Here is a 22,526-nt window from a genome sequence, read left to right on the forward strand (position 1 = left end):
CTGCTCCTCCTTCAGTGCTTTAAACGCAAACTCAGCTACATCAGTTATCAGCTTCTTAACCCGACACGTAAGAAATAATCCATTATTCTTTACTGGCCTCATCAACAAATAACAAAAATAGCGTTGCTACTAAATGCAGAGAAGAAACAGCAATTAAAACAGGGGGTTTCAGACTTGTGTTGTACACATCCGTCACATCTCACCTTCGTGGTTAAATCGTGGTGGAACGGTTTGCTAAAGAATTCGGAAAGCTTCGTCCCCCAGAAAACAGGAAGTCCACGGAGGAAAGAGAGTCCTATTTTGAGCATGTGACCATCTACTACTATTTTTTCAAAATATGCCTGAACTTTTATCAATACCACCTTCTTGGTGATAGACTCTAGAACCCCACTAATATTCAGTAATCAACTTGTTTGAATGCCGGAACTCTGTATTCTTCTCATAGTCTATTGTTTGTATTAATTTTCCTATAAGCCAGAAGGGTTTTAAAAATATGACTTCTTTTTCTGTTGTCTGCTATTTAGATATCAATTATTATTGCCTTTATAACTTGAACAGTTTTGTGAAGCAACGATGCCAAGCTGTAAAAAATAGGAGAAATATATACCATTATGGGTAGTTAGGGTGGTCCTATTTGATTTATTTTCTTCTGTGTAAAATATATCTGCTTTAGTCAGAGACAGAGTGACTAACGTTTGCACATTTTTGTCAACAGAGTATAATATACTTTACAGCAAGTTCTCCCAAAATCCTTGACTGGATAAAAGATGAATCCATCCAAAAGATACTGCAGCCTTATGCAAAGTGGCATTATATTGAACGTGACCTTGCAATGTTTAACATTAACATAGATGAAGATTATGTTCCGTGTCTCCAAGGAATAACAAGAGCTAGTTTCTGCAGTGTTTATCTGGACTGGATTCAGTTCTGCGCTAGAAAAAGGGTGGAGGTAAGCTTGCTTTTTTTTTTTAGTAGTAGTAGTTTTAATTCTTGGGATAGGAGTTAAATGATGCATGGTTACTCTTTTGCTTGCTCAGGATTAATACAATAAAATTTATTTCATTTAAGCTGTCAGGTTTAATGTAAAAGGAAAATATATGTTTTGTGGAATGGAAAAAACATATTTTGGAGACCACCCTTGTGCAAACACTAAGTTTTAAGGAGGTTTAGTCTTTGAATACAGAACCAATTCCTTACTGTGCACACTTCCAACAGTGTTATTTTCATCGTGTCTAAAAAGCATGGATATAATAAGTGTTCGCAGAAGTAATGCTGAAGCAGGCTCTGTTCAGGGACTGTCATCATTCCTTCAGTGTTGCCAGTGTTTGGGTACCCTTTCCAAACATTTGCCTGTGTTTGGGTACAGTCTTCAAATGATAGAGAAGTACATAACAAACTCAGTGCTAGTATACGTCACTTCTGAGAGCTCATAATTCAAGTGTGAACAGTGCCACAAAACCGTGTGAAATTACCTTGCAGCTCTAGAAGGTCAAGGGCAGGCTCACAGCTACGCATTCACATGCTTTGAGCCACTGAGATTACTGATGGTCAGCAATCATTTGTCAGAAATGCACTACTGTATTTCCATAGAACACTCAAAATAGCCCAGAGGGAGAATACAGTTTCAAACGAGCATATTCCCTTGATTTCATTTTCTGATTATTGCTGATAATGGCAAAAAACGAGAAGTGTATCTTCCCTGGCCACCACGCACTGTTATCTGTGCACTTTTCATTCAGGATCACTGAGTGCACATCCCATTTGCTATCACTGACCTTAGCTGGCGTAACATCGCTGAATCTTAATGTTTCTTCTCCACTTCGGTTCCTTCTCACGTCTCTAACCCTGAATACCATTCCACCAGTTCCCCTGCACATCATTACATCGATACTGTTTTCCTTGAATTGTCCTCTGAGCCTTCCCCACCACCTCCTCCTACTGGGAATATTTCATCTCTTCTCTTTTTCGTCTCCAGGTCTCAGCTCCCAAGTCCTGACACACAAAGAATTGCACGGTGCAGGGAAAGCCACTGTTAAATGATGCCTTTTTACTTGTTATGTGGCTGAGACTTTCAAATAGAATAATAGATTTAGGGCTGACCAATAGACTTGAAACTTTTCAGAGTTAGACTTAAAAGGCCTGCACTAGTGTGCACACACACATTTATGTATTTTTTACATCTTTTTCTTTTACCTCTGTTTTTGTAATTCACTAACTGTATAGAGGTAAAGTTCATGTGGGAGATGAGATGTAAAAAAAGCTTCCCTGTACACATAGCCCTGAAAATCAGTGTATTTTACAGAAGGAGCTACATTCTCCATTATAATTGGCTTCAGTTTTAGAGTCGAAGGCTGTAAGAAATCACCCGTTGCATGGACAGAAATAATAGTCTGTATCCCCCTAAAGATTCACATTCATGAGGGGTTGCTTCAGTTTTTCCTCCTGCTTGATAGCAAGGTTGTCTTTGCAAAAACTTCAGTAAAGAAACTCTCCTGAGCTAGTAAATGTCAATGAAATGTTTTGACTGCTTGTTAAAGTGTGAGGTCAGTGTCGTCAGTGGTATACAATTTAGATATATGTTGTTATTCACTAAAAGTGTGTTCCCCTAAATTTTTCCAAATAGGTTGTTCTTCTGGAATCTGGGGGGGAGTTTCATATGCATTGTGTCCCATGAAAAGGCGTTTGGCTGCCTCCAGTTGCAGTGTCTCAGCAATAAGGAATCCGCTCTGGTTTAGAATGTCAGATCTGGAAAAACAAACAGACAAACCCACAACCCCCCCACCACCACCAAAGCTCCCCGCCCTTGGGATCTCGCCACCTGAGACTGAAATGTTCTGTTTCTAGCCAGTGGGCAAAATAAGCCTGCACTTTGCAGAAAGCCTCTGATGGCAATGATCTTCCTCTTGTTCTGTTTAATTGCAAACAATGTTTTTGCGTGTAGGTCCAGCTACAGGCAAATTTTATGAATGTTACCATTTATAGTATTGCAGTGCTTTTAAAGGCGGTATTTGCATCTGGAATAACATGCTGTTCTTAAAACCTTGTAGCACCTGGACAGCGATGAGGATTCTCCTCTAGTGACGCTTTCCTTTGCCTTGTGTATACTGGGTCGAAGAGCTTTGGGAACTGCAGCTCACAACATGGCCATCAGGTAATTTTTAGGAATTCTTTTTCCTCATTTTAAAGCAAAGATGTGTTTGTCTTTTTTCACTTCATGTGGAATCTCAGCAGAAGAGTAGATAAAGACGTAATCTCTTTCCTCCATAAAATAACTTGTTTTCTGCCGTTCCTGGACATCTTTTACTTTGGTAGTTTGCTTAGTAACTAGTAGCAGTCTTTATTTCATAGGGCAAAGCAGAATTTTGCACTGAAAGAATAGGCACCAATAGTTATTGCTTGTGTTCACACATGCCTGGCCTGGCTACTGTAATGCTGGCTTCCTCCAGAAGGGGAAGAAACTGCTAAGTACTCTCATATCTAGTTAGCTAAATAATAATAAATCCATAAGGGTCCTGTATTCCTCAGGGGTGTATTCCGTGTTCTTTGTGCCACTTCATTCTGGTAATTGAGGAAGGGAGAACCTCGCATCTCTTGAGAGCGCAGCTTTGTCTGTTCTCGGTCTACCTTATTCATTCATTCATTCAAAACACTCCTTCCTAGAAAGTCTGGTTAATTAAAATATGCTTGGTTAAGTTTATTTCTGGATATGCCCTTCACCTTACATTTTCCTTAAGGATTCTTCCATTTTCACTAGGAGTTCTGAGTTGCTTGGGTCTTATCAAGTACCATTTATGCTGTGCTAAGTGTTCAGCCTGAGTAATTAATTTTACAGATAAGGCATTTTATTAATGAAATAATCTTTACTTTATTAAAGTCTAACTTCTCTTCTAATTTTAGATTTTTATTAGATGTATTTGAACTCCCTGTGTTCACAAGAGTTTAGTAATAGTAGAGAAGATTAGTAAATACAGAGTCTCTAAGTGACCTTGCTGTATTGGCATAAAACTGAATAAAGCTAGCTAGCCCTCTATCAACACGGTCCTTAGAGAGGATTTGTCTTACTAACAAGCAAACAAAGACTGCATGTGTGATTTTGAATGCGTTTTCTGTTATAAGATAAAACAGTCCTTTAAATACTCATTCTAGCTTTGTTATCTGTTGAGTCATTTGTAACGTCTGTTTTTACATCTTCCTCTTTCAGTCAGTCACACAAAATGTTCAAGGCCCACATGCCTTATTTCTTGGTGTGCTGCTTCTTTCTGCTTTCTAAAGCGTCTCTTTCATCATCTCTTTTCTACCAGTCTTTGCACATTCCCTTCCTGTAGTATTCTTCTGGGTTGAGTTTCCTCTCCCTCCATTTCTGTGCACTCAAATTAGTGCAATGTTTAGTAAGTCATCAATATTTCTAAAATTGCCCTATTTTTTTGATGATCCAAATTTTAGAGTTTGGGGACATGATAGAAAAGTTGATGTGCATTTATGGTTGATTTTTTTTTTTTGAGAAAAGATTAAAGTGAGTTTGATGTGGGGCCGCAATGGATATGTCACAGCAATATTAGAAATGCATCTAAAAATATCACAAAGGCTTCCTAAAACTGTCATCACATTAAATGTACTTTCCACAGGATCTTAAAATCTTCATTATAATGTTTTGGCACTAGTACAGATACAATAACAATGTCACCTATTTTTATTGGCTTACATGGTCAGTGGCTAATGGAAAGAGATAATATTATCAGAGACTTTCCAAAGCTTAACATGGAAAGTATGAATGTTGAGAATAATTATTTGCAAAGTCTTCTGTAAAGATTTTAATAATAGTTGCAGGAGTCAGCTATACCATGTCTTTTTAAAATCTGGAAAATTACCAATGAAACCAAATTAGTTTCTCTCTTTTGGGGAGTGGACGCTCCATACTCAAAAATACTTTTCTTGGGGAGAAAAGGTCTGTAGAAGGGGAAGAAATGCAGTAGTCATATGCACTGCACAGCTCTATCCCTGTTTTTCTGAATCCATTCTGTATAATCCTGTATCTTTTAAGTCCCGATTTTCTTTTTATTAAGAAAGTGCTCCAGGGCAGTATTGAATCATTGTATTTTTTTTTAAATGTCTTTTGTGACATAAAAGGGATTAAGTGGAAGCTTCTGTCAGTATCTTTTTCAGTGCTACTTCACAAAAGCTTTCGCTAGAAAAGTTTCACTGGGGAAAACTGTGTCACTTACCCTCCTGGTTAAATTACGTTTAATACATTTAAACTGTCAGAAAGACTGGGGGGGGGGGGCAGGAGGAATCTGAGTAGCACAATTCAAGTGATAAATTGCTACAGCTACAAAACATGACTTTAGCTTGGTGAAACATATTTATTCATCTTAAAGAATTTATATATTTACTTTAATTGACAAAAACAGTTTAGTAGAAATTATTAACTAAGGAGCAAGGTGGGTACGCTACCCCCTGCCATCAAGGCATTTATCAACAAAAATCCCCCAAATACGTTCACTTCAAGCACAGAGGGCAGTTCTTACTGTACCTACAGTGTTTACTGCTTCACACAGATCTTCACAACTTACATAAACACAAAGAAGCAGTAAGTCAGCGAGACTCCGATAGGAATGCAATTATATGGCATGCCAGGGGGAAGAAGACTTTGTCCAACACGTGCAACGCTGCTGAGGCCAGAAGGACACGTTCCTGAGGATTAACTTTAGGCACTGAAGGGAGGTCTCCCTCCCCCCTCTCTGTGTTTGATGGAGATACAGCAGCTCTTACGGAGGGTGATTTAGAGCATTTTTGCTGGTCCTCACCCCCAGCTCTTGGGCTGTTGCAGGTCTGCATTCAGTCAGATGGGGGAGAAGTACTTAAGGTCCTCAGAAGCTGGGGGAATCGGTGATGCCTCACAGTCCTTTTCCTTGAAAAGGTGTCATGATATTTTGGGCACCTTTTGGAGCCTACTGGTGCTGAAGAGGGTTTTAGTTTTCTGCAGAGATGGTGTCAGAACAGGCAATCCCACAGCCAGCTGTGTGCATGAGGGGGATGTTCTACATGTCCGGCTGTTGGGAGCTGGCTCGCTTCGTAGGAGATCAGGCCTCCTAACACATGCTCTGTCACACTCGAATGCTGGACTACAAAAACTTAGATGACTTAGATTACTCTGGTAGGCAGTGAGAAAAGAACCTTGAACTTGATCTCAGGACTTTTATTAATTCTGGCTGCGAAGCGTCTTGTGTACAACATTGCTAGAGGTTTCATGATGAGTTTGAGGTGTAATGGCCAGATAGGCATTGTAGTCTTCTCCTCCTCATGCTTATTTCTATGAAGGGTTTCAGGTATGTCCAGCGTGAGCAAACTAGCCAAGAATCTGTGCTCTGTGGTCCATGTTTTGTTCTCAGGGGTAACTGTGCAGGTAGTAGGAAACTTTCTCTGGACTAAGTCTAGCCCTTGCTGTGTCTGGAGGAGTGTCAGTCATCCAACTGCTGCGCATAAATAGTAACGCAAAGGTAATGTTACACTGAGCTATGCACTACAGAATTGAGATTCAAGTTTACATTGTGTATGTAAACTATCAATTTGCACTCATTTACACATGATTTTGTCTAATCTATTAATCAGTAAATGTCACTGTGTAAACCAAGACTTTAAATGCTCTTATATAATGTATGTAAATAATTATTCAGTGTACCTGTTCATGTAAATGTCAGTAGAAACCCAACATTAACACTAGATTGCACAATAAATGCATTCATTAAGAAGGCGGAACATTGCTATGCAAATCACTTGCTCTTTTAAACTGTCATTAGGAGGCATCCTGCACAAAATGCAATTTGAAGAATGACATGACATTACCATTCATTTATTCAAATAGAGTGATGTGTTCAGGTGTGTATTTGTAAAAAATTACTTAATAATCCTATCCAGCCACTAGACCTACTAGTAAACAAATGTTTAGTATATATTTCAAATTTGGAAAAACAGAAAAATCTCTTAAAGCATCTCTCATCAGATGGTTCCAACAGTACCATGCCTGGATGCTCAGGTCCCCTGAGCTCCCTCTGGGCGTTATCACTCAGTGTGGACAGAGGGTCACTCCAAGGAACGCCTCTGCCTGGAGGAACCGCTGTTCATACTGAAGCCCAGGGAAGCAGCTGGCTCTGCTTGTCCCTTCCCTCCTGAGCACCACATCGCGCTGCCCCGCATCTGAGGGGAAAGGGGTGGAGGGCACAGGACATGGCGCCACAATGCTGCCGATGGTGCTGCATTGCTAGGGGGAGTTCAAGCGTGTAGTGCAGCTTTATGTCTGCCAGAGCAGAGTAGAAGCAGGAGAGAAAAGTTTGACTCTTAGCTCACAACAACCATCATCTAAAATACCAAATTTAGAAGGGCTACCATTGAAAATATTTCATTCAGGTGAGCTATGACATTCAGGTCACTACCAGCTCACAGGCATGCATGTTTCTTTATTCCTTAAACAAATCTACAGTTAACATTGGGAAAGGTTAATAAACTGCAGACAGCGGATGGGTTTTGGTGTGCAAAATACACACAGATATATTCATCAGCTCATTAGTCTTCATCCGTACTGTTCTCAGGCTTGCATCAAATGCTTTTAGTTTCAGCTGTTGGAGCAACGTAAGGAGTGCAGTAGGAGGGAGTATTTGCTTTGGCTCTGTTGCCCTCCCTCTGGTATTTGTGGTGCTTCTTCATCCCCTCCTTTCTGCACGTTCGAGGGGCCAACAGTTCCCACACACCTACTAGTCTTGTTCTAAAATAGCTCGCAGTTGTGATAACAGCTTTTCGGGTTCCTAGCTCAGAGGGTTAGAAATGTTGCCAGAAATAGTAGTTATGTCTCCTCCTGATTAACGTTGTTTCTTTGGCATGTGAATTTACCTTAACTAGTTTTAAAAAGTATTTTGAAAGAGCCTGTAACTACAGCAGATTACTAACTGAGGTATGACTGGGCCAAGAAAGCAGCAACAACCTTGAGTCAGGCCTGAGATCAAAGCTCTTGGCTTTACAGCTTCCTTATAATCTCATTAGAGTCTTCAGGAGAGAGCATAACAATGGGAAGAATAACAGCAGCTGTATCTTATGTGGATTAAGGGCTGCATGTTACAGAAGTAATGGCTTGAGATAGTGTCACATTATAGGCAGAATGTACCCAAAAGCCTCATTACAATTGGCAGGAGAGTAAAAGATATCCATGGTTTTGTGAATACAGCAATCTCCTCCAGACCTCTCTGGTGGAAAATACGATACATAAAATAATTGACTCTCAGCTTCTCACAACTACTGCCACCACTGCTTTGCTCCTTGTAGCAGTCTTAAAAATGATCTTAAAAATGCTGGTTAGAGAACTTATTATGCAGAGGGATGAGAAACGGATGAGTCTCCCCTAACTAAGCACAGTGAGAGCTGTACGTGCTTCCCTCCGCTCCCTCTGCTGATGCTCAGCTGCAGTTTGCGTAGCTGTCCTAGGCCTGGCCTTGCTTTCAGCAGATACTGCTGTTCACAGCAGCCTGTTTAGCCTGTGCCGATGTCTATAAGACACTGGTGTGAATGCAGACTCTTTGTCTGCTCTGGTGTTCAGGTTTGGCTCTGAGAGCCTCTAATGATGTAAAAACCAGTTCTCTCTCCTGCCTACTCCTCCCTTCATCCCAGCCAACTTTTCAGAGCAAATACAGGGGGTGTTACGTGGGGTAATACTATACTACAGATCCTCATTAAGTGCAGAGTTCAGGGTAGTTTTTTCAGTTTCATCCTGGGAAGAATATTTAGATACAGAAGTGTTTTTTCCGGGCAAGGATTCAGCTGTGTGTGCTGGATGTTGTCTAGGGGGTGGGCGAGTGGAAGGACCCTCCCTGATTTCTAGCCTTTTCAAAGGAGATTATAGTCATATATTTCACTACACTGGCTGCACCCACTGTTTCCCTCCCTCCCCCCCCCCCCCAACTGGTTTATTCTAGGGCTTTCCTAGCTATTAAGCAGGATTTGGGTATATTATCGTTTTCTAAACTGTGGAGATGATTGAAAGTCAGTGGGGATCAGGACCCGCTCCTTGAAGACACATAATAACTCCCATTGAAATCAGCGCTTGAATGTTTTGAAGATCTGAGTGTAAGTGCCTGTCTCACATAGGCATGTTTTAATATGTAACTTAGTACTAATAAATGCAAATCAGTTAAGAATTCACAAGAGCTTCCCCGTGCTCTTCATGTTCCCAACAGCGACAGCAGCCCTGCCTTCCTGACTGGCCTTGGTCCCACTGATTAGTTGATTTGTACTACACGGTGCTTTCGTGGAGAAAATTAGTATCCAGCTGTTTTTCTGGTAACAACATATATATCTTTCCATTTTAATTTCTGAAACATGCTACCCAGCAAGGGCAAAATTAGAATGTGTCTGAGCTGAGGATAGGCCAAGCAGTCTCCCAGTCTCTCTTCTCCCTCTCTTGGAGAAGAGAAAAAATTCAAAAGATGTTTTTTCTTTTCCTAAAATAATTAAGAAAGCTCAGTTATGTGGAAAGATTATGCGTTCTCTGGAGAAAGCCTGGGTTGTAATGAAAACCGCTAACATCTTAATGCAGCTTCTCCTCAGAGCCTTTACAATCTGAAAAAATCAACTGTTGTAAGAGTGAGTAAAATCTTGGCAGGTAGCTGAAACCATGTCCTGTGGGTTTGCAAGAGATGCCTGTTTTTAACAGATGGTTCTGTTTTCCTCAATTTCGAGATCACTTCTTCAGAGCAGCATTAGGACGGTGGTCCTGCTGTATATAAGCATTATACAAGTGGTTGTGGTGTCGTCGTGGGAAGCTCGTGATTCAGGGTGCAGGTTGGAGCTGAAGGCTGGTTGTTTCCCTTCACGAAGCCCTTGTGCAACCATTTCCTAACAACTACTCGATTTTGTACCTTTTACCTCTTGTTTAAATCTCAGGTCCAGACAAACCATCATCCAAGGTCAGGCAGAACTGGTTACATCTAGTTTCTTATATTAGAAAAAGGAAACCCAGTGCATATTTGCTTTAGGGCTCATTGTTTCAGTATGAAATGCCTCTCATTTGATTCATGCTCTCACCTGGTTTGCTGAACAGTTCCTGAAACTTAGTATTTTTCTTAGTACATCTGGTTTAATGTTCACGTCTGGGCTTGAGTTTCATGACAAAAGTCTCAGATTTGATGAAAATATCTTTTACAGCTGGTTTTGTTTTGGTTTTTTTTTTTTTATTTTTACCTTGCAAGAAGAACTGCTAAGAGTAACAGAGCCAATCAATAAATTTTCAAATGAGGGAGCAGCTTCTGCTGCCTGCATGGGGATTGCAGAGCGGCTGGCGCTCTTTGACCTGGTCTCTTTGGCACAGCCACAGAGAAGCAGCACCCTGAGGCACCCCATGACCCAGCCACCCATCCTTAGGACATCCTTTCTTCCAGCTGCCACACTCGTTTTGTGGCCAGTCGTTTACAGTGCAAGCAGAAGGAGGACCACCTACTCTGAGGAATGGTTTCTCATTAGACTTACGCGATGTGACCCCTGCTTTATACCCACCGCAGGAGCTCACCCTGCGCCGGAGGGCCACCCGTCACTGCGCAGCTCAGCACGTGGCCGGCGGCTGGCAGGGGTCCGGCTTGGTGAGACGGGAACGACTTCTGGGAGTGACTGCTGCCTTTCTCTTACAGCTTGGACTCTTTTCTTTATGGGCTCCACGCACTGTTCAAAGGAGACTTTCGGATAGCGGCAAAAGATGAGTGGGTCTTTGCAGACATGGATCTATTGCATAAGGTTGTTGCCCCGGCAATCCGAATGTCTCTGAAGCTACACCAGGTAGGGCCTTTTTTTAATTCTTATTTTTAACTTTTACTACTGCGTCTGTTTTCTTAGGGAAACACAGGAAACCTTAGAAACCGTCCAAACAAAAAAAAAAAAGAGAAGGCAATGGAGTACTCGTTGCCTTATTCTGAGAAACTTCCTTAACCAAAATGGAAAAGCTTGGCACTTATTTATTTTGCATTCACTTGATCGTCTTTTCTGTACCCCCTAGCTGCCCATTTGAAACCATTCATATTGCAGAGCTTGACCCTGCGTTTTTCATCAAAACAAAACTGACAGTCATGTCACGTTTTACTCGCGTGGATACTATAAAGATGGTTTCTAGATTGAAAAGAAATACATTGATTAGACTAATTTCATTGCTAATTTATCCATCCTTTCGTGAATGGCAATACATCTGTAATGCTTCCATATGTTAAAAGACACAGCTGAGAGGACAGTGGTTTGAAGGATTAGTGTCACGGCTGTTTGTTTGACTATGTCAGGCGGTTTCTGACCCCGTTCTGTTTTCAGTTGTAAAAATCTGGCACACCTCCATTGAAGTCGCTTCAATTTCTTCAGGTCAACCCCTGTACAGCTTGGAGTTGATTTTGTTCTTGCTCTGGCACATTATGATTTAGTATCATATGCTTTTATCACGCATGATATTTATAATTGCTCTGAATGTAACTGAAGTGGAACTGCTGTGAACTAGTATCTGAGAATTTGACACAATAATTTTATGGACATTATCGCTGGCCGTGTTGCTGCATGACAGCTAAAGTAGTAACACGATATTGTGGTATCTGCTGATGGATCTCCAGTCTGTGCTTTTGTTGGTGGTTTTTCGTGAATAAAAATAAGGATTTCCACAAGAACTGCGGAATGCCCCAGGATTCCAATCTCCCTCCAGCGTACCCAAAAGCTCTGCCTCCTGTGGTTTCCCACTTTATAAAAAGATAAGCTGGCATTCTCCGAGCGTCTTTGTCCAGTGGAGGCATGAGACCACAACAGGTTACAATAAAACAAAAATCCTTCCTTTCTGTATTACTGTTAAATTCATTGTTCTACCTCACCAAAGACACGCTGTATCAAATGGCAAGTCACCTGGGGGGTCAGCTGGCAACAGTTTGAATTTGTTGGATTTTGTTTATTGTTAATAGTTTGTGTTTTCACAAATATATCTGACTTTTTCAATACTTTTGCCTGTACTACCAGGACCAGTTCACCTGCCCAGATGAGTATGAGGACCCAGCAGTTTTGTATGAAGCGATCCAGTCTTTTGAAGAAAAGGTGGTGATTTGTCACGAAGGGGACCCAGCCTGGCGCAGCGCTGTACTCTCCAACAGAGAGGAGCTGCTAACCCTGAGACACGTGGTAGATGAAGGAGCAGATGAATATAAAGTTATCATGCTCCACAAAAGCTACTTGAGCTTCAAGGTTATCAAGGTACATAAACCATCTTTCTACTGTTGCATTAATTTAGGGCTGTGGTAACTAATCTTATTTCTGAGTAATCTGGCCAAAAGGAGAGGTTGACTGTAGTTATCGGAGTAGGGATTGGAGGCTGAAAGAGCTCTCTTCAGTTCACTTCCATTTTGCACCCATGTGTTTGTGTATCTGAAATAACATTCCAGGCTTTACCAGGGAGTACCTGCAAAAGTTCATAAAACCTGTTGGTGCAAAGACATGAGGTGTTTGCACACGCAGCTACTGCCATTCTACCTGGATCAGGTAATCCTGCATCTTAAGTAGCAAACGTTTTCACACGATCCATGTGTTTTTAACCTACCTGTAGGTCAACAAGGAGTGCGTCAGAGGGCTTTGGGCTGGGCAGCAGCAGGAACTGATTTTCTTACGCAATCGTAACCCGGAGAGAGGAAGCATCCAGAACAATAAACAGGTCTTGCGGAACTTAATTAATTCTTCGTGTGATCAGCCACTGGGATATCCAATGTACGTTTCCCCTTTAACCACCTCGTACCTTGGGACACACAGCCAACTGAGGAACATTTGGGGGGGACCTGTCAGTTTGGACAACATTAAAAAGTGGTTCAGATCCAAATGGTTAAGGTAGGTGTTAAATTTTGGCTACGCAGATAGAGACCCTGCAGTCTCACCTCCACTGTATTTTCTGTTAAAAGAGAGTAATTCCATACTGTTATCTATGAGTAAAAAATTAATTGCAAATAACTCAGAATATACAAAATAGCCCTACAGATATAGCAGAAAGCAAATTCATTAATTCATTCATGGCTTTTACGCAAAGCTTTCTACATGTTCAACAAGATTCGTTATCAAATCCGTTAGTACTACAGACATTTCCCTTATTCCAGGGGATTTTACTCTTTATGCCTTGTAAATAAGGGTATCTTTTCTGTAACTCAGTGACATCTCAGAACATGAGTAAACGTGTTGGTGGGTTATGCTCTAAAGCTTTGGCAGTATAGATAATCATCCCCAAGTCATTGTTCTTGACCAAAACACATCTAAAAATGTACTTGCTATCCACTGCCTGACTTCCCCTAGGTATGCATAATCAACACCTGACACATTCCATCTCTCATTCCTACATGCACTGTTCATACAGCAATAACTCACTCGTTTCACTCCCTCCACTTGCCCTATTGCCACTGTGGCTGAGGAGAGGCAGGGAACCATGGAGAGGCTATGGGAGCCAGCTTGCATGCTAAGACCTATGCTAAAATGCCAAGATTAAATCTAGTGGCTTAATACGCTACTTTCCCACCATGCAGCACATTCCCACTGAGCTCCCTCCAGCCCATTCCTCCTCTTTGCTACTTGGTTAACATTAGATAGAGAGTCCTCAGGTCTTGCAGGGCTCCAAAACCACTTAACACAGGCAAGGAAAGATTTGGGTTGTGTCGTATACAATTTTGTTCCAAGTAAGCTTACCACATCGTCATCTTTGTCATCTCATAAAATGTCAAAAGATCTGCAGTGGTACGAGAGTACAATTACGCATTTTGAGGGCACCTAACATTGGTGGCACAAATTTTCATGCATAATAAATGGCTGACCACGCGTGTGTTCCTGCAAACAGAATGCGGAAGGACTGCCATGCAGCTCACCACGAGAGAGGTAATGTTGAAGAGGTGGATAGTGGAGGGGGGTCTTCGTCGAGCAGCAATTCCACAGGCAATTCAAGCCAGAGCGGTAGCTCGCAGCCCACCAGAGATGGAACTCCTCAGTTGCAAGCTTCGTCTCAAGAGGTCCACCAGCGTGCAGGTATTTGCACAATTTACTTGGCTTTTTCTGTAGTCTTCTCCTGAGGGGCGGTGTAGGCAGACGCTTTTGGGGCGTGCTCATATACAGTGGAAAACTAATTTTAGAAAGAGAGAGCTTTGTCTTTCCTAATGACTAAGCACATGTAGGAGATGGCTTCCTGCTATTGTTCCAGGTATTTACTGGGAGGGTATAAGACAAATGTGATTCACCAAAGGTTCCACTGTCAAACCCCTTAATGTGTAACTTTTGGAGGTGCTGCTAACAATGCCAGAATGAGAAATGCAGATGGGAGGGAGTCTGCATGTGCGATGCAGGGAGCCCGTACCACAGTGAACCTGCACTTATTGTTGGCTGAAAACAGCAGAAATGAAAGTATGCAAAAATCTTAATTATCATGGAAGGACCATGACGATTTATCTGAGGAATTGGTTTGGCTGTTCAGCAGCGCATGTGGAGAACAAACAAATTGGAAGTAACTTCTTATGCCCATACAGCAGTTACCAGGAGAAAATTAAATGTGGCCAATCATTCTGTCAACTAACAGCTGAGCTCTTCTCATACTAAATTATGGATTCAGCAGCAGTACTTCAGACATATTCACAAGGTAGAACTACTGGCCTTCACATTGGAAATATACGTTAAGTTTGGCAGCGGGTCACTGTGAGACCTATCACTGTGGGATCAGGGCTTGTAATGTAAAGCCAATTAACTCAACCTTTCAACAAGTTATGGTATTACTGTGTAAATTAAAGCAGAGAACTAGAGGGGTATGACACTTGTTTGTTTCCCGTTAGATCATTTTGACCTACCATTAAAGATAATGGACCGGACTGGAGAAAGTCTTGCCCTGAATGTAAATCATGCTGTAAGAATAAAATAAGTGCTGCTTCTAATTGAGTCTAGCGTTAGAGGAATCCCCATGTGCATACTCATAACTTGACACTGCAGTAATCAGAATGGCAAACTTAATTGTAAAATAATGATCCTGAGCATGCCATACAAGAATGAAAGTTAATTGTGAGTTGTTTAAAAGAATGTATTGGGTGCCCAGAAAACCACAATCAAGAGAGAAGGTCACAGTTAAGAAAAGCGGCCTGGCTTTGAGGTTAAATGAAGAAATGCACAACAAATGCAAGGAAGTGGAAAATAGCAAATGCAAATCAGTATTCAGTCCTGAGAGACCGTTGATAAGAGAAAGAGAATGAAACAAGGAGAAGTTTCTGGCTAGCACCATTAGGGACAAAAAGATGAAAGTGGGTTTGTGGCTGTTTATTTTTAAAGAGTATTAGAAGCAAAAGAAATCCTAACAGTGGACTCGATCCCTCACTATATAGAAAGGCAGAGTTGCCAGTAATGTAGAAATGAGAGAAAAAAGTCTGGTTTGTATTGGGAAAAATGCAGATGATCTATTTCTATGATCGGATCATGAAGTAGTTTCTTCCATCCTAACAGCTACAAAGAGAACTTACGCTATGCCTGTTGTTAAAAAAGCGGAATGAATAGGGTGAGCGGGGTAATGCATGTCTGTCAATCTGACTTTGGCTCAGGACACTGCCGGCCTACTACGCGCAGTCCTAGTGCCCTAATTTAAAAAGGACATTTTTAATTTGGAAGGAGTTCAAAGAAGAGCCAAAAAATGATCAAAGATCTGGGAAATGCATCCTGTAGTGAAAGATTAAGAGCTTTCAAACAATTTATATTGTAAAAGATGCTTTGATCATAGTCTGTAAGTACTTACCTGGGCAACAGAAGGTGACCAAAGACAGTTGATTCAAGCAGACTTGGATATACCAAAGCTAAACAAATTCAGATTTTAAATCAAGTGCACATTTTTAACAGCGAGGGTAAATAAACAGTGAAACAAGTGACTGAGGGTTAAGACGGATTCTCCGTGACTGGAGATATTGGATGCATTTCTTAAAAATAATCACAGTAATTAGTAATACCATACAGGAATTAATTCCAGGAAGTTCTGTGGCCCATGCTATATAGCACAGCAGACTAGATGATCACAGCAGTCCCTTCCAGACTCATAATCTAGGAATCAAGTGCATTTAATGTTTTCATATTTCATCTTTCATTTTGCAGCCTGGTGCCACCGAGTCTGCGAAATGCAATGAAAGCCCTATATAAAAGTGCGACCAAAATCAGGAGCGTTGGAAATGCGTGGGTTTCTCCCCCAAAGTGTCCTTATTTCATGACGCAGTTTATAGAACAGCCTTTGTTTCCTAAGTGTTTTCAAGGACAGAGTTATTTATGTGTAGACACGGGTGGTCTCCTGTCCAATGCTCTAACCACTGCATTTGGGATGAATATAGAATACTTTTGGACAGGGGTCAGCTTGGCAGTTTAAATCACAAACAGATGTCTGGCCACGTTAGCCCCTGCGCAAACTTAACACACCACAGCCCCTCTGTTCTTAATTCCAGTCAGTCCTTTTTATTTAAAAAGGGTAACATATTGAAATAACCATCAGATGTAGAAACCAAAGCACTTAAACAAAACCCCGGAGTCTGAAGAAGCTGAATCCCTGCGGAGGCCGGACGTGCGCACGGCTGCCGGTGCGACAGCCAGGCCTGACCCCCATCACGGTGCGTGCCCTCCCTATTGATCACGTCCGAAGTGCAGAGGACACCGGCAACCTGGCACACAGGAGCCACGTGCATCTGTCCCACTGCTCTCAAGCAGAGATCCTGGGGCTCTTGTTACAGAGAATGCTGCTTTGCATGCCAGCTTAGGAACATTATTTTTTTATTGTTTGGAGTATAAAAGTAGAACTAAAGATACATTTTAAGTGGGGTGCGAAAGTGTCCAGCGCTTGCCAAACCAACCAGGTTTTAGTCCAGCTAAAGAGCTCCAGTTAGGTTGTGGCCCAGCTCTGCCATCTGACTCGGTGCCAAGTTACCTACATTCTCTTTGCTTCAGCATCTGAAAAATGGGGCTAATGAAACCAGCCTCCGGAGAAAGCAGGTCTGTGGATGTACAACAGCGTGTTTCAGCTATATAATGTAAACAGTTTGGATACGAAATTCTGCATTGCTGGAACCCTCATGAATTCAGCAGTCATGTTTCTAGAAAATAGAGACTTATATTCCTTTATGTCTGCAAAATTTCAGTATCTGGAGGAGTTTCGGTGCTTCTCTCCCCTCCATAGTTCGGGTATTGGGGAAAAAACAAAGCAAAAAAAATTACCAACAACCTGGAAATGCCTACCAGCGAAACTTGCTTCTGCGTTGATGGCTCTCAACAGATTTTCTGGCATCAACTCTCTACCCCGCAGCTATAGCTAGGAAACCAAAATGCCAGCTTGTGTTAATGTTTGGAGTTTCCTGGAAAGCAAGAAAGCCAAGCAGGCACTCGTGTGACTGGGTATTTGCTGCATAAGCCTGGGTTAGAGCCTGTCTGCAGAAACAGTAAGCTCTTCCGGGGCCTGTGGCGCGTGCCAGCCCGCTGCATACCATTTACAGAGTGCCTGGGTGCAAGCAGGTATCTGGTGGGTTCACTGGCCAATAAGTTGATTTATTTTTCATTCTGTGCCTATTTAAATATGCAAGCCTAAGAAATACAGAAATTATTTGTTTGAATGACATAAGGGGCTGATATAAATGTTAAAAATGTGGGTGTATACGTACAGGAAAATAGAAGTTGTCTAGGCACGTCAGAACAGCTAATCTAATCTACTCTGTGTATCCAACAGTGGCTGCATCGAGACGCTTCACAGAACGGGGCAAGAGCCTTATGTGTGGGTCTCATTCAGACCTCCAATAGACCACCCTACCTAGAGTGTTCACATCTTTTCAGTCTGTGATATACTGTAAATATCACTCTTGGAGCTCAGATATAGTTTAATATTGGTCTTAAAAACTGTCTTGTGGCTTGACTGTCTTGTAGTCTTCCACTTGGTTGAATTCTCAAATTCTCTTTCCCCATATGCAGGAATAATTCTTTTTAACGTGCCATTGTTTTCACTCAGGGTTTTTTTGGTTTTATTTTTGCATTTAATTATACTAAGCCGTTTAAGGTGGATATTCAACATCCCCTACTTTAGCGTGGTTGTCAAAGGGGAGTGGAGTTACAGCAACACTATGCTCAATCATTCACTGGGCAGGTTAAAATGTATGTGGGAGAACAGATGTGAGCCTGTGATTACAGCACTTTCCTTGGGGTGTCTTCTTGTTTTCCTCTCTTTTCACTCGGTGCAGAACCACTGGAGCTATTCTGACCAAAAGGCAGAACCCTCGTACTGGAAAACACAGAAAGGTTCATAGGTTTGGCAATTTGTTATTTCTGTTGTTCTTGGGATTCTTATGCTGATAAAACCAGTAGTAATATGCCAATAGCAATACGTACACTTGGGACGCTGTCAATAGCATGGAGTTCATCAGGATGCCACTTACTTAAGTATATTAATCTTTCTTTTAAAGGCAGGAGAAAACCCAGGAGTCAGTCCGTCCAGGCACACACTGCTTTAAACCAAAGGCCCCCTGCCTCAAGTCACTCTGGACCAATTGTGGAAAGCCGCCAGCCTTTCATCCAAACATCTACTTCTGCCCATGAAATTGCCCAAAGGCTTTCTAGTAGTCAGCTGTCATTCCACAACTCGGCAACATCTGTGTTTTCCCAGTCCCCTGCTGTTCCTGTTGCTGGCCAGCTGACTGTGCAGGACCGAGCTGCAGCAATGCTCAGGTCCAGCCTGGCCTCTTCCACCAGCTCAACTCTCAGCCTGCTGTTCGGCAAGAGAAGTTTTTCAAGCGCTTTGGTGATTTCTGGGCTCTCAGCTGCAGATGGAGGTAACACCAGTGACACGCAGTCATCCAGCAGTATGAATATTGCCATGGGTCCATCTGCTAGAGCAGCAAGTCAAGCAGCTCGGGTAAGGCTGAAGCCAAAGTAAGCAGTACTAAGCGCGAGCTACTGTCCTGCTCTCCTGTCAGGTTCCTGAACTGTCCTCGCCACCGTTCGGTTTCTTCCTTCTCACCGGTCAGAAAATAGTCTTGTCCAAAACAACATCAGGATTTTGGTATTCGTTTTGGATTTTGCTGCATCACAATGAAAATGAGACTGATTAATATTAGTGGGGATAGGAGAGTGATGTATTTGTAAGTAATTGACAGGTTGCCTGTTAAGCATGCACCTGAAATCCCAAAGTGGGGCAAAGTCCCTTTTCGTTTCACTCAGACCAGGGACTTAGGTCTCCATTTTCTGCAGCCCTGGTGATGAGTACCATCATAAGGAGACTAAATAGCTCCTTCCTTGCTTGCTTATGCAGGACTTAATTATTTGTACAAAGAGGAACTGTTCCCACTGAACAGTGCGCTTGTTCGGTCCCTCTCTCTGACCAGAAATTCAGTCTAGGACCTGAAAACTTTGTTGCTGAAAGGGTTAGTCAAAGGAAGTGTGTAGGAAGTATTTCCCAAAGGAAACCTGCATGCCCTGTGATTCAGCATTTTCTAACAGGAAAACAGTACACACAAAGAACTTCCAACCCTCTTCCCAGTAGGCTCCCAGTTCTATTCCCATCTTCCCTGGAAAATTCAATGCACATAGTAGTGTTGATGTTTTATTGTCTACTTAAGTATATTTACTTAATTTTGGTTGCCATCAGTTGCTTTCCTGAATTTTGAAACTTTTACCTCAGCACTACAGAGCAGTAACATGAGAAGATGGACTAGAGAGAAATGGCGATGGCAACTAGAGGTTGAGTGACAACGTAATTAAGAAAGGCTCGCATTTGGCCTGTCAAAATGGAAACCAAATTGGCAACGGGGGAAGATTATGAATACGGAAAGTCCAAAACACTTTTCTGCTGCTATCATTCTGAACTGTGTATAACTTCCCTAATTTGCAAAGAATTCTCCAAACCTCAAGTGAAAACCTTAGCCTGTGTGTTCTCAACCCAAAAATACCATGTATGGTATAGTTCCCTGGAGTTCTGCCATGAACTTCAACAGTAGTTGACTGAATGTTACTCATCTAGGTCCAATCCTGCTTCATTACTCTAATGAGCATTAATAATATTACTACCTGTACAGCTGAACGTGCTGAATGACAAGGCATCATTCCAACTCTCAAGAGCTTATAGCCTAAGCTGCAAGAACTCAGCCAGTCTGCAATACTGAGTACTAACGGTAGGATTCACCTCATCTAACTTTAAGCCATGTAAAATTTGGGCATGAAGTCTCGGGAGGTTGTTGGTGTGGCTTCTGTATTCAGTGGAGAGGACGATCCACTTCATCCTTACAGCTGTCAGGAAGAAATCTTCCCCTGGGACACTCGTTATCTCTCTGCCAACCATTGACAGCCTAGATGATACACTAAGACTACATGGTTAAATTTAGATGAGGTGACTCCTGGCCAAAGTAACTGCTCAGAGTCCAGGTGCCTATTTGATTGAAAGTGGTAGGGAGGAAGTGTTTTAGTTAAATGTTAACACAGCACAGTTCTGGAAAGCTTTTATACTAATGGATTCCTTACAGTGGGGTGACACTGCAGATAACACTTTCAGACTGATAATTGCATTCCAGTTTTGATGAAAAGGTTTCTTTGTAAGTTGGATTTAAAATTTGGTGTATAAAGCAAGCCCCAGAGCAACCCGATTTAACTTCTTAGAAGTCAGCCCCGCCTGGAGCAGCAGTGATGCTGGATGACCTCCAGAAGTCCTTTTCAGTCCAAATTATTTTACAGCTCTTTATACATGTACATCTGTGGTACTAAACCTCTAGCTCTTGGTCTGCTTTTCTTTCCAAATTTACGCGTTAAAGTGTGACAAGTACCTCTTCAGAAGTCCCTTGTGAATAATGCATGTTAAGAATCCCATGTAGTTTCACAGAATGACATTCCTAAATCAATTTTTAACTTTTTTCACCTGTCACTTCAAAAAATAGCTGAAGTGTAACTTAGAAATTTCCTAAACTAGTTGACTTTTTCTGTCTGTCTTTCCAGCAGCTCACAGAGACCTGCGAAGCAACCGATGCTACAGAACCTAGACCGCGGCGAGAGGCAAGTCCAGCCCATGCCATGTTCATGAGTCAGAACCTGGAGTGCAGAAGGGCCAGCCAAGAAGATATGGCCCTGGAAGACACCGCTTCTCAGCAAAGCCTGTCCGAGGAGCAGTAAAGGAGTATTCCTAGTGCAAGGGCCACTCGCTTCTTAGAATTAAATAAAGACAGAGTTAGGTCAGGGAGCTGCACGTGGGTTTAGGTTCTTTGAAATGTAACAAGCAACCTCCAAATGTTTATTTTTCTAACTTCTACACAAGAATGCTATGGGGCAGATGTTCTTCAGCTAAAGGCCTTGGCATGGGTAGGGGTTGGAAGATGTCGTAAAAAAAAAAAAGCCAAAACACACAGTGCCACTTCATCTCAGGTTCTTGTAAATCTAGACAATGAATACAACCTGTTTAACGTTCCTTCCCCTGGAATGGTTGGAATCATGAATGAATAGTGGGAAATATTAATACAACTCAATGAAAAGCACACAAGACATCTCTTTCCTGCCATAACCAAACAGCTGATTGCATGCAAACTAATTGGCATTTGATACGTAACATACAGCAAAAGGCAACTTTGAACAGAAGCGATGAATACGTAAAAGGACAGTACAACACGTGCTGTAACACTGGAGCTAAATCTGGGTGGGGTTTTTTCCCAACAGCAAATCTCTTTTTTATTTAACACGTTATGCAGGTGGTAATTCTGAATAGCAACATAGCATCACAGATTGATATACTGCATGCAGCCATATTGAAATACTGTGTGAACAAGCCATGCTACACAGATTAACAAAAGTCAAGTGTGAGAAAAGAAAGTAGCCAGTGCATGGAAAGCCTTCAAAGCGTATGGTGCATCCTATTTATTTGCAAAGAAAGCAGCTTTGCATAAACACCTGCTCTTAGGTATTATCTGTTTGGTTTACAGCAGTGTTTCTCAAATTCCAGGCAACAGCCCCCTTGGGAGTTGCAAAAGGGCCCAGGGGAATCCTCCTCAAGGACAGGAAAGTACAAAGTAGGTTGCAATTATTGTCTGGAAGTGTTTGTATTAGGAAGGGAACAGCTAAATACCTTTAATTGCTGGACACAGCTCAGTGACCATAAACGCTTGTAGCCAGTAATTACAGAGCATTCTGATTTCCCTCCCCCAGAGAAACTGAGCTGCTGCCAATTTAACAGTTGCATAAAGACAGATGATGCGAAAAGAGAGGCCACGCTTTGACAAAGCTTGAGAAACACTGATTTACAGGAATGCATGACTACTTTGGAAGCCAAAAGTCTACAACAAATCCTTCCTCTACTATAGCGTCTGAACACACACACACACGTGTGTGCTCTTTTTTTTTTTAATTAAAATATTGCAGCTATCGGTGTCTTGCTGTTCCTCTTTACTGTAACTACCATAGATTGTTTCTAATTCTTAACACGATAATGTGCAGCCAGGCTGTCCCAATTAACAAGAAAGATTTAACAAGATGCTGTAGCTAAGTCT

General features: G+C 41.8%; 1 protein-coding gene across 1 annotated transcript in view; it reads left to right on the forward strand.

Moving 5' to 3' along the window:
* The window catches only part of PCNXL2 (pecanex-like 2 (Drosophila)), a 155,156-nt gene extending 133,994 nt beyond the window's left edge, over positions 1–21,162 (forward strand). The window contains exons 27-34 of the mRNA XM_009329229.1: positions 716–949; positions 3,048–3,151; positions 10,668–10,812; positions 12,016–12,246; positions 12,596–12,870; positions 13,862–14,046; positions 18,471–18,919; positions 20,989–21,162. Coding sequence (XP_009327504.1) covers positions 716–949; positions 3,048–3,151; positions 10,668–10,812; positions 12,016–12,246; positions 12,596–12,870; positions 13,862–14,046; positions 18,471–18,919; positions 20,989–21,162 — 1,797 coding nt within the window. The remainder of the gene's footprint in view (positions 1–715; positions 950–3,047; positions 3,152–10,667; positions 10,813–12,015; positions 12,247–12,595; positions 12,871–13,861; positions 14,047–18,470; positions 18,920–20,988) is intronic.
* Positions 21,163–22,526: the final 1,364 nt, after the last annotated feature.

The sequence above is a fragment of the Pygoscelis adeliae genome, unplaced genomic scaffold (genome assembly GCF_000699105.1).
Source record: "Pygoscelis adeliae isolate BGI_AS28 unplaced genomic scaffold, ASM69910v1 Scaffold77, whole genome shotgun sequence".
NCBI classification, from domain to species: domain Eukaryota; kingdom Metazoa; phylum Chordata; class Aves; order Sphenisciformes; family Spheniscidae; genus Pygoscelis; species Pygoscelis adeliae.